Source organism: Cetorhinus maximus, chromosome 11, assembly GCF_964194155.1.
Source record: "Cetorhinus maximus chromosome 11, sCetMax3.hap1.1, whole genome shotgun sequence".
Lineage (NCBI taxonomy): Eukaryota > Metazoa > Chordata > Chondrichthyes > Lamniformes > Cetorhinidae > Cetorhinus > Cetorhinus maximus.
The window spans coordinates 125,645,394-125,661,683 of NC_135889.1; the positions used below are offsets into that span (position 1 = coordinate 125,645,394).

Below are 16,290 nucleotides of genomic sequence, written 5' to 3' on the forward strand. Positions count from 1 at the left end.
GCCAGTCTATCTCTCACTATTGGAGTGTTTCTCTCTATCCCTCATTCTTTATCTCTACTGGAGTGTCTCTCTCTGTCTCTCTCTTGATTGGAGTCTCTCTCTCTCTCTCTCTATATATATATATATATATTGGAGTGTCTCTCTCTCTCTCTTTGTCTCTATTTGGAGTCTCTCTCTCGCTGTCTATTGGAGTGTGTGTGTCTCTCTCTCTATACATGTCTCTCTCTATTGGAGTGTCTCTCTTTCTCTTATGGAGTGTCTCTCTCTTTCTCTCTCTATTGGAATGTCTCCCTCTCTCTCTCTCTTTCTCTCTACCTCTATTTGGAGTGTGTCTTTTCCTGTATCTCTCTCTGTTGGAGTGCCTCTCTCTCTCTCTATCAATCTCTCTCTTTCTCTCTTACTCTCTATCGGAGTCTCTCTCCCTCTCTCTCTTTCTATCTGCATCTATCTCTCTATTGGAGTGTGCCTTTTTCTGTCTCTCTCTATTGGAGTGCCCCTCTCTCTCTCTCTCGCTCTCTCTATCACAATCTCTCTCTCTCTTACTTTCTCTTTCTATCTCTCTCCTGGAGTCTCTCTCTCTCTCTCTTTGTCTCTGCATCTATCTCTCTCTTGGAATGTCTCTCTCTATTGTGGTGCCTCTCTCTCTCTCTCTATCTATCTATCTCACCCTATTGGACTGTTTCACTTAATCTCTCTCTGTTGGAGTCTCTCTTTCTCTCTCTCTCTATCTATCTCTCTCTTTTTCTCCTCTCTAATTATTTCTCTCTATTGGAGTGTCTCTCTCCCTCTCTCTATTGGAAAGCCTCTCTCTATTGGAATGTCTCTCTCACTCTCTATTGGAATGTCTCTCTCTCGCTCTCTCTACAGGACTCTCTCTCTCCCTCTCTCTCTTTATCTCTATTGGAGTGTTGCTCTCTCTCCCTCTCTCTATCTCACTGAGTGTCTCTTTGTCTCTCTATCTCTCTCTATTTGAGTGTCTCTCTTTCTCCCTGTCTCTTTATCTCTCTCTATCGGAGTCTCTCTCTCTCTCTCTCTCAATTGGGGTGTCTCTCTCTCTCTCTCTGCCAGTCTATCTCTCTCTATTGGAGTGTTTCTCTCTATCCCTCTCTCATTCTTTATCTCTACTGGAGTGTCTCTCTCTGTCTCTCTCTTGTTTGGAGTCTCTCTCTCTCTGTCTATTGGAGTGTGTGTGTCTCTCTATATATGTCTCTCTCTATTGGAGTGTCTCTCTTTCTCTTATGGAGTGTCTCTCTCTCTCTCTCTCTATTGGAATGTCTCCCTCTCTCTCTCTTTCTCTCTATCTCTCTATTGGACTGTGTCTTTTTCTGTATCTCTCTCTATTGGAGTGCCTCTCTCTCTCTCTATCAATCTCTCTCTTTCTCTCTTACTCTCTATCGGAGTCTCTCTCCCTCTCTCTCTTTCTATCTGCATCTATCTCTCTATTGGAGTGTGTCTCTCTATTGTGGTGCCTCTCTCTTTCTCTCTCTCTGTCTATCTATCTCACCCTATTGGATTGTTTCCCTCTATCTCTTTCTATTGGAGTCTCTCTTCCTCTCTCTTTCTATCTATCTCTCTCTATTTGAATGTCTCCCTCTTTTTCTCCTTCTCTCTAATTATCTCTCTCTATTGGAGTCTCTCTCTCTTTCTCTACTGGAGTGTCCCCCTCTCTCCCTCTCTATTGGAGTGTCTCTCTCTATCAATCGATCTCTCTCTATTGGAGCATTTCTCTCTCTTTATCTTTATTGGAGTGTCTCTCTCTCTCTCTATTGGAAAGTCTCTCTATTGGAATGTCTCTCTTTCTCACTCTCTTTTGGAGTGTCTCTCTCTCTCTCTCTCTATAGGACTCTCTCTCCATCCATCTTTCTCCCCATATTGGTGTCTCTCTCTCTCTCTCTGTTGGAGTGACTGTCACTCTCTGTCTCTCTCCTATTGGAGTGTCTCTCTCTCTCTCTCTATCTTTCCCTATCACTCTCTCTATTGGAGCGTCTCTCTCTCTCTCTCTATTGGAATGTCTCCCTCTCTCACTTTATTGGAGTGTGTGTCTCTCTCTCCCTATCTCTCTATTGGAGTGTCTCTCTTTCTGTCTCTCTCTCTCTCAATTGGACTGTCTCCCTCTCTCTCTCTCTATTTCTCTCTCTATTGGAGTGTCTCTCTCTTTCTCTCTCTATTGGAGTGTGTCTCTCTCACTATATCTCTCTATTGGAATGTCTCCCTCTCTCTCTCTTTCTCTCTATCTCTCTATTGGAGTGTGCCTTTTTCTGTCTCTCTCTCTATTGGAGTGCCCCCCTCTCTCTCTCTCTCTCCCTCTCTCTCTATCAATCTCTCTCTCTCTTGCTCTCTCTTTCTATCTCTCTCCTGGAGTCTCTCTTTCTCTCTCTTCGTCTCTGCATCTATCTCTCTCTTGGAGTGTCTCTCTCTATTGTGTTGCCTCTCTCTCTCTCTCTATCTATCTATCTGGCTCACCCTATTGGACTGTTTCACTCTATCTCTCTCTGTTGGAATCTCTCTCTCTCTCTCTCTCTCTCTTTTTCTCCTCTCTAATTATTTCTCTCTGTTGGAGTGTCTCTCTCCCTCTCTCTATTGGAATGCCTCTCCCTATTGGAATGTCTCTCACTCTCTATTGGAGTGTCTCTCTCTCTCTCTCTCTCTACAGGACTCTCTCTCTCTATCTATCTATCTCCCTCTATTGGAGTGTCTCTCTCTCTCTATTGGAGTGACTGTCTGTCACTCTATCTCTCTCTCTCTCTCTATTGGAGTGCCCCTCTCTCTCTCTCTCTCTCTCTCTCTCTATCAATTGATCTCTCTATTGGAGCGTTTCTCTCTCCCTCTCTCTCTCTTTATCTCTATTGGAGTGTCTCTCTTTCTCTCTCTACTGGAATGTCTCTCTTTCTCACTCTCTATTGGAGTGTCTCTCTCTCTATAGGACTTTCTCTCTATATCTATCTATCTCCTCCTATTGGAGTGTCTCTCTCTCTCTCTCTATTGGAGTGACTGTCTGTCACTCCCTCTCTCTATTGGCGTGTTTCCTTCTTTCTCTCTCTATCTATCTATATCTCTCTATTGGAGTGCCTCTCTCGCTATCTATTGGAGTGCCTCTCTCTAACTCTATTAGAGTCTCTCTCTCTCTCTATCTATCTCTCTATTAGAGTGTCTTTTTCTCTCTTTCTCTCTCTCCCTCTCTCTCTATCTCCCTCTATTGGAGTGTCTCTCCCTCTCTCTCTACTGGAGTTTCTCTCTCTCTCTATCTCTCTTTCTTTGAGTGTCTCTTCCTTTTTCTCCCTCTCTCTTGATCTCTCTCCATTGGACTCTCTCTGTCTCTCTCTCTCTCTCTCTCTCTCTATTGGAGTGTCTCCCTCTCTATTGGAGTGCCTCTCTTTCCCTCTGTTGGAATGTTTCTATCTTTCTCTATCTCTCTCTATTGGAGTGTCTCTCTCTCTCTCTCTCCCTATTGGAGTCTCTCTCTATCTATCTATCTATATCTCTTTATTGGAGTGCCTCTCCATTTCTATTGGTGTGTCTCTCTCTCTCTATTGGAATGTCTCTCTCTCTTTCTGTCTCTCCCTCTATTGGAGTCTCTCTCTCTCTCTCTATTGAATTGTCTCTCTCTATCTCTCTATTGGAGTGTCTCTCTCTCTCTCTATTGAAGTGTGTGTCTCTCTCTCTATTCGAGTGTCTCTCTCTCTCTATCTCTCTATTAGAGTGTCTTTGTCTCTCTTTCTCTCTCTTCCTCTCTCTCTGTGTCCCTCTATTGGAATGTCTTTCCCCCCGCCCTCTCTCTCTCTCTCTCTCTCTCTCTCTCGCTTTCTCTCTACTGGAGTCTCTCTCTCTCTCTTTCTGTCTCTCTCTCTATTGGAATCTCTCTCTCTAACTATCTCTCTATCTTTGAGTGTCTCTTCCTTTCTCTCCCTTTCTCTCTTTATCTCTCTCCATTAGACTCTCTCTCTCTCCCTCTCTTTCTCTCTCTCTCTCTCTCTCTACTGGAGTATCTCCCTCTCTCTCTGTTGGAGTCTCTCTCTCTCTATTGGAGTGCCTCTCTTTCCCTCTGTTGGAATGTCTCTCTCTCTCTCTCTCTCTCTATTGCAGTGTCTCACTCTCTATTTGAGTCTCTCTCTCTATCTACCTATCTCTCGCTATTGGAGTGTTTCTCTCTCTCCATCTCTATCTCTCTATTGGAGTGTCTCTCTCTCTATTTATCTCTCTCTATTTGAGTGTCTCTCTATCTCTATTTGAGTGTCTCTCTCTATTGGAATGTCTTTCTCTCTCTTTCTGTCTCACTCTCTATTGGAGTGTCTCTCTCTATTGATTTGTCTCTCTCTCTCTAGTGGAGTGTTTCTCTCTCTCTCTATTGGAGTGTGTCTCTCCCTCTATATATATCTCTCTCTACTGGAGTCTCTCTCTCTATATATATATATTTATCCCTGACTATTGGAGTGTCTCTCTCTATTGGAGTGTCTCTCTCTCTATCTCTCTATTGGAGTATCTCCCCCTCTCTCCTTCTCTATGTGTCTATTGGAGTGTCTCTATCTCTCTCTCTTTCTCTCTCTCTGTTGGAGTCTCTCTCTTTCTCTCTATTTATTTCTGTCCATTGGAGTGTCTCTCTCTCTCTGTTGGAGTGTCTATCTGTGTGTGTGTGTGTGTGTGTGTGTGTGTCTCTCTCTCTCTCTATATATATATATATCTATCTCTATTTATTGGAGTGTCTCTATCTCTCTTGGTCTCTCTCTCTCTCTCTCTCTATTGGAATGTCTCTCTTTCTATCTCTCTATTGGAGTGTCTCTCTCTCTATCCGTGTGTCTCCCTCTCTCTCTATTGGAGCTTTTCTCTCTCCCTCTCTCTCTTTATCTCTATTGGAGTGTCTCTCTTTCTCTCTCTATTGGAATGTCTCTCTTTCTCTCTCTCTATTGGAGTGACTGTCCGTCACTCCCTCTCTCTCTCTATTGGAGTGTTTCCTTCTTTCTCTCTCTATCTATCTATATCTCTCTCTATTGGAGTGCCTCTCTCTCTCGCTCTCTATTGGAGTGTCTCTCTCTAACTCTATTGGAGTCTCTCTCTCTCTCTCTATCTATCTCTCTATTAGAGTGTCTTTTTCTCTCTTTCTCTCTCTCCGTCTCTCTCTATCTCCCTTTATTGGAGTGTCTCTCCCTCTCTCTCTATTGGAATTTCTCTCTCCCTCTATCTCTCTCTCTTTCAGTGTCTCTTCCTTTTTCTCCCTCTCTCTTTATCTCTCTCCATTGGACTCTCTCTCCCTCTCTCTCTATTGGAGTGTCTCTCTTTCCCTCTGTTGGAGTGTTTCTATCTTTCTCTATCTTTCTCTATTGGAGTGTCTCTCTCTCTCTCTCTATTGGTGTCTCTCTCTCTATCTATCTATCTCTCTTTATTGGAGTGCCTCTCCATCTCTATTGGTGTCTCTCTCTCTCTCTCTCTTTCTGTCTCTCCCTCTATTGGAGTGTCTCTCTCTCTCTATTGAATTGTCTCTCTCTATCTCTCTATTGGAGTGTCTCTCTCTCTCTCTATTGAACTGTGTGTCTCTCTCTCTATTGGAGTGTCTCTCTCTCTCTCTATCTCTCTATTAGAGTGTCTTTGTCTCTCTTTCTCTCTCTTCCTCTCTCTCTGTGTCCCTCTATTGGAATGTCTCTCCCCCCACCCTCTCTCTCTCTCTCTCTCGCTTTCTCTCTATTGGAGTCTCTCTCTCTCTCTTTCTGTCTCTCTCTCTATTGGAATCTCTCTCTCTAACTATCTCTCTATCTTTGAGTGTCTCTTCCTTTCTCTCCCTTTCTCTCTTTATCTCTCTCCATCAGACTCTCTCTCTCTCCCTCTCTTTCTCTCTCTCTCTCTCTCTCCACTGGAGTGTCTCCCTCTCTCTCTGTTGGAGTCTCTCTCTCTCTATTGGAGTGCCTCTCTTTCCCTCTGTTGGAATGTCTCTCTCTCTCTTTCTCTATTGCAGTGTCTCTCACTCTATTTGAGTCTCTCTCTCTATCTACCTATCTCTCGCTATTGGAGTGTTTCTCTCTCTCCATCTCTATCTCTCTATTGGAGTGTCTCTCTCTCTATTTATCTCTCTCTATTTGAGTGTCTCTCTATCTCTATCGGTGTGTCTCTCTCTCTATTGGAATGTCTTTCTCTCTCTTTCTGTCTCACTCTCTATTGGAGTGTCTCTCTCTCTATTGAATTGTCTCTCTCTCTAGTGGAGTGTTTCTCTCTCTCTCTATTGGAGTGTGTCTCTCACTCTATATGTATCTCTCTCTACTGGAGTCTCTCTCTCTATTTATTTCTGTCGATTGGAGTGTCTCTCTCTCTCTATTGGAGTGTGTCTCTCCCTCTATATATATCTCTCTACTGGAGTCTCTCTCTCTCTCTATATATATATATTTATTTCTGTCAATTGGTGTGTCTCTCTCTCTCTCTATTGGAGTGTCTCTCTCTCTATCTCTCTATTGGAGTGTCTCCCCCTCTCTCCTTCTCTATGTGTCTATCGGAGTGTCTATCTCTCTCTCTTTCTCTCTTTCTGTTGGAGTCTCTCTCTCTCTATTTATTTCTGTCCATTGGAGTGTCTCTCTCTCTCTGTTGGAGTGTCTATCTGTGTGTGTGTGTGTGTCTCTCTCTCTCTCTATATCTATCTCTATTTATTGGAGTGTCTCTATCTCTCTTGGTCTCTCTCTCTCTATTGGAATGTCTCTCTCTCTTTCTGTCTCTCTATTGGAGTCTCTCTCTCTCTCTATTCATGTGTGTCTCCCTCTCTCTCTATTGGAGTGTTTCTCTCTCTATATATTGGAGTGTCTCTCTCCCTATTTATTTCTGTCTATTGGAGTGTCTCTCTCTCTGTCTCTCTCTCTCTATTGGAGTGTCTCTCTCTCTCTATTTCTGCCTATTGGGGTGTATCTCTCTCTATTGGAGTGTCTCTCTCTCTATTGGAGTGTTTCTCTCTCTCTATTGGAGTGTGTCTCTCCCTCTATATATATCTCTGTCTACTAGAGTCTCTCTCTCTCTATTTATTTCTGTCTATTGGAGTGTCTCTCTCTCTGTCTCTCTCTCTATCTCTCTCTATTGGAGTGTCTCTCTCTCTGTCTCTCTCTCTATCTCTCTCTATTGGAGTGTCTCTCTCTCTGTCTCTCTCTCTATCTCTCTCTATTGGAGTGTCTCTCTCTCTGTCTCTCTCTCTATCTCTCTCTATTGGAGTGTCTCTCTCTCTATTGAATTGTCTCTCTCTCTCTAGTGGAGTGTTTCTCTCTCTCTCTATTGGAGAGTGTCTCTCCCTCTCTTTATTGGAGTGTCTCTCTCTCTCTATTGGAGTGTCTCTCTCTCTATCTCTCTATTGGAGTGTCTCCCCCTCTCTCTCTCTATGAGTCTATTGGAGTGTCTCTATCTCTCTCTCTTTCTCTTTCTCTCTATTGGAGTCTCTCTCTCTCTATTTATTTCTGTCCATTGGAGTGTCTCTCTCTCTATATCTATCTCCCTCTTTTGGAGTGTCTCTGCCTCTCTATTGGTGTGTCTCTCTCTCCATTGGAATGTCTCTCTCTCTTTCTGCCTCTCTATTGGTGTGTCTCTCTCTCCATTGGAATGTCTCTCTCTCTTTCTGTCTCTCTATTGGAGTGTCTCTCTCTCTCTCTCTATTCGAATGTCTCTCTCTCTCTCTCTATTGGAGTGTTTCTCTCTCTCTCTCTAGTGGAGTGTTTCTCTCTCTCTCTATTGGAGTGTCTCTCTCTCTCTCTATTGGAGTGTCTCTCTCTCTATATATATCTCTCTTTACTGGAGCCTCTCTCTCTCTATTTATTTCTGACTATTGGTGTGTCTTTCTCTCTCTCTATTGGAGTGTCTCCCCCTCTCTTTCTCTATGAGTCTATTGGAGTGTCTCTATCTCTCTCTCTCTATTGGAGTCTCTCTCTATTTATTTCTGTCTATTGGAGTCTCTCTCTATTTATTTCTGTCTATTGGAGTCTCTCTCTATTTATTTCTGTCTATTGGAGTCTCTCTCTATTTATTTCTGTCCATTGGAGTGTCTCTGCCTCTCTATTGGTGTGTCTCTCTCTCTCCATTGGAATGTCTCTCTTTCTGTCTCTCTATTGGAGTGTCTCTCTCTATTCGAATGCCTCTCCCCCTCGCTCTATTGGAGTGTTTCTCTCTCTCTTTTTATTGGAGTTTCTCTCTCTCTCTATTGGAGTGTCTCTCTCTCTGTTTCCCTATTTGAGTGTCTCCCTCTCTCTCTTTCTCTATGTCTATGTTGGAGTGTCTTTATCTCTCTATCTTTCTCTCTCTCTCTCTCTATCTCCCTCCATTGGAGTGCCTCTCTCTCTTTGTCTCTCTATCTCTCTCTATCGGAGTGCCTCTATCTCTCTCTTTCTTTCTCTCTCTCTATTGGAGTGTCTCTCTCTCTGTGCCTCTCTCTCTCTCTCTCTCTATTGGAGTGTCTCCCTCTCTCTCTCTTTCTCTATGTCTCTATTGGAGTGTCTCTATCTCTCTCTCTTTCTCTCTCTCCCTCTATCTATCTATCTCTCTCCATTGGTGTGCCTCTCTCTCTCTATTGGAGTCTCTCTCTCTCTCTATCTCTCTCTCTCTGTTGGATTGTCCCTCTCTTTCTTTCTCTCCCTCTATTGTCGTCTCTCTCTCTCTCTCACACTCTCTCTCTATCTCTCTCTATCTATCCCTCTCTATTGAAGTGTCTCTTTCTCTCTCTATCTGTCTCACTCTATTGGAGTGTCTCTCGCTCTTTCTCTCCAATTCTGTCTCTTGGAGTGTCTCTCTCTCTCTCTCTCTCCCTCTGTCTCTATCTATCTTTCTCTCTCTCTATTACAGTGTCTCTCTCTCTATCTCTCTTTTTCTATTGGAGTGTCTCTCTCTATCTATCTCTCGCTATGGAGTGTCTCTCTCTCTAACTCCCTCTTGTAGTATCTCTCTCTATCTATCTCTCCCTATGGGAATGTCTCTCTATCCTCTCTATTGGAGTGTCTCTCTCCATTTCTCTGTTGGAGTGTCTCTCTCTGTTAAGGGTCCATCTCTCTATTGGAGTGTCTCTCTCTCTCTATATATATATCTCCCTCTATTGGAGAGTCTCTCTCTCCCCATCTCTCTGTTGGAGTCGCTCTCTTTCTCTCTATTGGAGGGTCTATCTCTCAGTGGAGGATCTCTCTCTTTCTCTCACTGTATTGGAGATTAAGGGAACAGTAATGATGATCTGTAAATTGTGATTAAACAGGGTCTGAGTGACGCTGACAGTTTTACTGGTTGTGCGCATTGAGAAAGCCCTAGGTCTGTTGAAGTTGTCACAGCAACTTCAGGGAGGGCTGTTTTGTGACTGTTCCCCAGTAATTGGTGGTAGAATGAAGAACTGATAAGCAGGAGGGTGGACTGTGCATTCGAGAGGGTGTGAGCTAGTATTGCATCACAATAATATAGATTTGTGATCTTGGTGATTGAAGTGACCACCTTTAACCAGTTAAACCATGTTCTGTGACAGCCTGATCCTCGGGGAGATTAATCTCAAAACCAGAGGAGACTGAAAGTTGTTGCGGGAGTTGGGGGGGGAGGTGGAAAAGGCAGAGTACAGCATGATAAATAACATGTTTGTTTATGCAGACAAATTCGAGAAGAGTAAAAGTTTTGTGAAGGGGGTGCAGCCTCTGCCTTCCAGTCAGATTTGAACTCCTTGTTGCTCTATTCCATTCTAGAATGTTCTGTTCATATCAGAGCCGTTTTGCAAGCACTTTTGCAGACATATCAGGCTGGGAGAAAGTTTGTAGTAGAGTTCCTCAGGGGTCGGTATTGGTACCCTTGCTTTTCCTGATATATATAAATGATCTAGATCTTGGTGTGCAGGGGACAATTTCAAAGTTTGCAGATGGCACAAAACTTGATAGAATTGTAAATTGTGAAGAGGACAGGGTGGAACTTTAAAAGGACATTGACACATTAGTGGAGTGGGCAGATGTGTGGCAGATGAAGTTCAATGTGGAGAAATGTGAGGTGATGCACTTTGGTACAAAGAACATGGAGAGACAGTACAAAATAAAGGATACTATTCTAAAGGGTGTGCAGGAGTAGAGAGATCTGGGTGTATAGGTACATAAGTCATTAAAGGTGGCGGGACAGGTAGAGAGAGCTGTTACTAAAGCATACAGTATTCTAGGCTTCATTAATAGGGGCACAGAGTACAAGAGCAGGGAGGTTATGATGAGCTTATATAAGACACTGGTTAGACCTCAGCTGGAGTATTGTGTACAGTTCTGGGCACCACACTATAGGAAGGATGTGAACACATTGGAGAGAGTGCAGAAGAGGTTTACAAGAATGGTTCCAGGGATGAGACACTTAAGTTATGAGGAAAGACTGGAGAAATTGGGACTGTTTTCCTTGGAGAGGAGAAGGCAAGAGGAGACTTGATAGAAGTTTTCAAAATTATGAGAGGTCTGGAAAGAGTAGCTGGAGAGAAACTGTTCCTGCTCATAAACTAACCAAGAACCAGAGGACACAGTTTTAAAGTGTTTTTTTGCAAAAAAAAGCAAATGCGAAGTGAGAATTTTTTTTTTCACAGAGCGAGTAGTTGGGGTTTGGAATGCACGGCCTGGAAGTGTGGTGGAGGCAGGTTCGCTTGAGGCATTCAAGAGGGCATTGGATGATTATTTAAATAGAAACAATGTGCAGGGTTATGGGGAAAAGGCAGGAGATTGGCACTAAGTTAAAATGCTCAGAGAGCCGATGCAGACACAATGGGCCGAATGGCTCCTTCTGCATCATAATAATTCTGTGATTCTGTGATAACTCATACCTTTTACCCTCTAGACTTAAGTTAAAATAAAACTGCTGTCTATATCCTAACTCACACCAAGCCCTGTCCCCCTATCACCCCTGGGCTTGCCAATTTACTTTGGCTCTGATTAAGCAATGTCTTAATTTCATTTATTCTTTCATGGGATTATGGACGTTGCTGGCAAGGAAAGCATTTATTCGGCAGACAGTTGTCTCAGGGAGCTGCAGACCTCCAAACAATAAAAAAAAGCCCAAAAATGCTACACAAAATGTCCATGCAGAACAATCAAGCACCTGAAAGCCTAGCTCATAAAAATGCAGTCCTCAATTCCTTTTATTTTATATCCCAATGGAGGTTTCATCCTGCCCTTGGATGAGGTTTCATCAAAAATGTAAAGGCCGTCTGGCCGATTGGCCCGTCTGCCAACTGTAAGGTTGGACGGGCCATGAAAAGTTGCTTACAACTGGGCTGATAATGAGCTTAATTGTCGGCAGATGCTTTTCTGACTGCCTTGCGTGCCTGCACGAGTGCGCAAAGTCGTCGGGACACTTGTCCGACATCATCTCGTGCGATTTTACACCTGTTCGGGAGGGGCACACGCCTATCCAGGGGACGTAAAATTCAGGCCATGGTCACCATTACTGAGACTAGCTTTCAATTCTAGATTTATTAATTGAATCCAAATTGCATCCAGCTACCATGGTGGGATTTGAACCCGTGCCCCAAGAGCAATAACCTGCACCTTTGGCTTACTAGTCCAGTGACAATACACCACCATCTTTATTTTAAAATTCTCTTCCTTGTTTTCAAATCTATCCATGGCCTTCCATCTTCTCCAGCCCCACAACCCTCCAAGATATATACACTCCTCCAATTCTGGCCTCTTGGACATCCCCAAATTTTAATTGCTCCACCATCGGCGGCCGTGCCTTCAGCTGTCTGAGCCCCATGCTCTGGAATTTCCTCCTTAAACCTCTTCACCTCACTTTCTACTTTTAGTTCACCCCTTAAAACCTATACCCCAAATATCACCTTGTGTGGTTCAGTGTCAAATTTGTATCTAGTGCTTCCTGTGACATTGAGAGACCGAACCCAGTGACCCCTCACACTGAGAATCTAAACCCAGCGACCCCTCACACTGAGAGACGAAATCCAGTGACCTCTGACACCAAGACCAAACCCAGTGACCCCTGACACCGAGATCAAACCCAGTGACCCCTGACACTGAGACCAAACCCAGTGACCCCTGACACCGAGAGTCCAAACCCAGTGACCCCTGACAGCAAGAGACCAAATCCAGTGACCCCTGACACAGAGAGACCAAACCCAGTGACCCCTCACACTGAGAGACTAAATCCAGTGACCCCTGACACCGAGAGACCAAACCCAATGACCCCTGACAGCGAGAGACCAAACCCAGTGACCCCTGAAAGCGAGAGACCAAACCCAGTGACCCCTGACAGCGAGAGACCAAATCCAGTGACCCCTGATAGCGAGAGACCAAATCCAGTGACCCCTGATAGCGAGAGACCAAACCCAGTGACCCCTGACAGTGAGAGATGAAATCCAGTGACCCCTGATAGTGAGAGACCAAACCCAGTGACCCCTGACAGCGAGAGACCAAACCCAATGACCCCTGACACCGAGAGACCAAACCCAGTGACCCCTGAAAGCAAGAGACCAAATCCAGTGACCCCTGACACAGAGAGACCAAACCCAGTGACCCCTCACACTGAGAGACTAAATCCAGTGACCCCTGACAGCGAGAGACCAAACCCAGTGACCCCTGAAAGCGAGAGACCAAACCCAGTGACCCCTGACAGCGAGAGACCAAACTCAGTGACCCCTGACACCGAGAGACCAAATCCAGTGACCCCTGACAGCGAGAGACGAAATCCAGTGACCCCTGATAGCGAGAGACCAAACCCAGTGACCCCTGACACCGAGATCAAACTCAGTGACCCCTGACATCGAGACCAAATCCAGTGACCCCTGACACCGCGAGACCAACCCCAGTGACCCCTGACAGCGAGAGACCAAATCCAGTGACCCCTGACAGCGAGAGACCAAATCCAGTGACCCCTGAAAGCGAGAGACCAAACCCAGTGACCCCTCACACTGAGAACCTAAACCCAGTGACCCCTGACACTAAGAACCTAAACACAGTGACCCCTGACACTGAGAACCTAAACCCAGTGACCCCTGACAGAGAGACAAAACCTAGTGACCCCTGACACTGAGAACCTAAACCCAATGACCCCTGACACTGAGAACCTAAACCCAGTGACCCCCGACACCGAGACCAAACCCAGTGACCCCTGACAGCGAGAGACCAAACCCAGTGACCCCTGATAGCGAGAGACCAAACCCAGTGACCCCTGAAAGCGAGAGACCAAACCCAGTGACCCCTGACAGCGAGAGACGAAATCCAGTGACCCCTGATAGTGAGAGACCAAACCCAGTGACCCCTGACAGCGAGAGACCAAACCCAATGACCCCTGACACCGAGAGACCAAACCCAGTGACCCCTGAAAGCAAGAGACCAAATCCAGTGACCCCTGACACAGAGAGACCAAACCCAGTGACCCCTCACACTGAGAGACTAAATCCAGTGACCCCTGACAGCGAGAGACCAAACCCAGTGACCCCTGAAAGCAAGAGACCAAACCCAGTGACCCCTGACAGCGAGAGACCAAATCCAGTGACCCCTGATAGCGAGAGACCAAACCCAGTGACCCCTGACACCGAGAGACCAAATCCAGTGACCCCTGACAGCGAGAGACGAAATCCAGTGACCCCTGATAGCGAGAGTCCAAACCCAGTGACCCCTGACACCGAGATCAAACTCAGTGACCCCTGACATCGAGACCAAATCCAGTGACCCCTGACACCGCGAGACCAACCCCAGTGACCCCTGACAGCGAGAGACCAAATCCAGTGACCCCTGAAAGCGAGAGACCAAACCCAGTGACCCCTCACACTGAGAACCTAAACCCAGTGACCCCTGACACTGAGAACCTAAACACAGTGACCCCTGACACTGAGAACCTAAACCCAGTGACCCCTGACAGAGAGACAAAACCTAGTGACCCCTGACACTGAGAACCTAAACCCAATGACCCCTGACACTGAGAACCTAAACCCAGTGACCCCCGACACCGAGACCAAACCCAGTGACCCCTGACAGGGAGAGACCAAACCCAGTGACCCCTGATAGCGAGAGACCAAACCCAGTGACCCCTGATACTGAGAACCTAAACCCAGTGACCCCTGACACTGAGAACCTAAACCCAGTTACCCCTGACAGCGAGAGACCAAACCCAGTGACCCCTGACACCGAGAGACCAAACCCAGTGACCCCTCACACTGAGAATCTAAACCCAGTGACCCCTCACACTGAGAGACGAAATCCAGTGACCCCTGACGCCGAGATCAAACCCAGTGACCCCTGACACTGAGACCAAACCCAGTGACCCCTGACACCGAGAGACCAAACCCAGTGACCCCTGACACCGAGACCAAACCGAGTGACCCCTGACACTGAGACCAAACCCAGTGACCCCCTGACATTGAGACCAAACCCAGTGACCCCTGACACGGAGAGACCAAACCCAGTGAACCCTGACACTGAGAACCTAAACCCAGTTACCCCTGACAGCGAGAGACCAAACCCAGTGACCCCTCACACTGAGAATCTAAACCCAGTGACCCCTCACACTGAGAGACCAAACCCAGTGAACCCTGACACCGAGAGACCAAACCCAGTGACCCCTGACACCGAGACCAAACCGAGTGACCCCTGACACTGAGACCAAACCCAGTGACCCCCTGACATTGAGACCAAACCCAGTGACCCCTGACACCCAGATCAAACCCAGTGACCCCTGACAGCGAGAGACCAAACCCAGTGACCCCTGACACCGAGAGACCAAACCCAGTGACCCCTGACAGTGAGAGACCAAACCCAGTGACCCCTGACAGTGAGAGACCAAACCCAGTGACCCCTCACACTGAGAGACTAAATCCAGTGACCCCTGACACTGAGAGACCAAACCCAGTGACCCCTGACAGTGAGAGACCAAATCCAGTGACCCCTGAAAGCGAGAGACCAAACCCAGTGACCCCTGACACTGAGAGACCAAACCCTGTGACCGCTGACAGCGAGAGACCAAATCCAGTGACCCCTGATAGCGAGAGACCAAACCCAGTGACCCCTGACACCGAGAGACCAAATCCAGTGACCCCTGACAGCGAGAGACCAAATCCAGTGACCCCTGATAGCGAGAGACCAAACCCAGTGACCCCGACACCAAGACCAAACCCAGTGGCCCCTGACACCGAGATCAAACTCAGTGACCCCTGACATCAAGACCAAACCCAGTGACCCCTGACACCGAGACCAAACCCAGTGACCCCTGACAGGGAGAGACCAAACCCAGTGACCCCTGATACTGAGAACCTAAATCCAGTGACCCCTGACACTGAGAACCTAAACCCAGTGACCCCTGACAGCGAGAGACCAAACCCAGTGACCCCTGACACCGAGAGACCAAACCCAGTGACCCCTCACACTGAGAATCTAAACCCAGTGACCCCTCACACTGAGAATCTAAACCCAGTGACCCCTCACACTGAGAGACAAAATCCAGTGACCCTTGATGCCAAGATCAAACCCAGTGACCCCTGACACCGAGATCAAACCTAGTGACCCCTGACACCGAGACCAAACCCAGTGACCCTTGACACTGAGACCAAACCCAGTGACCCCCTGACATTGAGACCAAACCCAGTGACCCCTGACACAGAGAGACCAAACCCAGTGACCCCTGACAGCGAGAGACCAAACCCAGTGACCCCTGACAGCGAGAGACCAAATCCAGGATTTCCTAACACTGAGTGTAATTCATTCAGTAACTATGTATGATCAGTGTATTATAACAGTGCAGTAACAACAGTATGAACATTAACAGGGATCTAAGTCTATAAAATCCATGGCTGTTACTATGGTGAGAATTTCCTGAGAGTTACTGTTTCCCGGCCTCTGTAATTTTGTTGTTGATGCTGTGATGTTTTGAGTTTTGTGTGTGACTGGGCTCTGTTGAGGAAGGAGCAGCTCCGAGGAATGTTCTGGGTGAGCTTTCAGTGTTCAGTGCATGACTCCACATCTTAGAGTTTAGTAATGGCCCACTGGGAGGGAAGGCTGCAGGAAAAACGTGCCAGAGTTGATTTCGAGTTTAATCCTCATTAAATCAGGAACTGTTGGCGGGGAGCTCGGAAAAGAGTTTGCTGCCTGAGCAGAAACTATTTCCTTATTCCCTTCTGGAGTTGTTTTGGTCAGTCGTACTCTCACACAGCACTGGGCAAAAAAGAACAGCTTATGGCTAATTGAAAACCCTGGAGGGAAACGGTGATTAGCAGATGACCAGTTTGGGATTTGACAGCTTGTAGAGTAATGAGGAAATGCAAAGACAAAAGGTAGGAGGAGTGCAGTAACTTTAAGGTCTTGAGAATGTGTTGGATTGGGAGAGGATGCAATGGGTCTTTTGAAG

At 46.3% G+C, this 16,290-nt stretch overlaps 1 protein-coding gene across 8 annotated transcripts in view; it reads left to right on the plus strand.

The window, feature by feature from the left end:
• tns1b (tensin 1b) overlaps window positions 1–16,290 on the plus strand; it is a 662,464-nt gene that overhangs the window by 191,507 nt on the left and 454,667 nt on the right. Inside the window, exon 1 of one of the 8 annotated variants that reach the window (XM_078552749.1) lies at window positions 16,147–16,216. The exons of the other annotated variants lie outside the window; for them this stretch is intronic. Within the exon in view, the coding sequence (XP_078408875.1) occupies window positions 16,202–16,216 (15 nt within the window). The 5' untranslated portion in view covers window positions 16,147–16,201. Of the gene's footprint in view, window positions 1–16,146; window positions 16,217–16,290 lie in introns of those variants that run through there. 8 annotated transcript variants of the gene reach the window in all.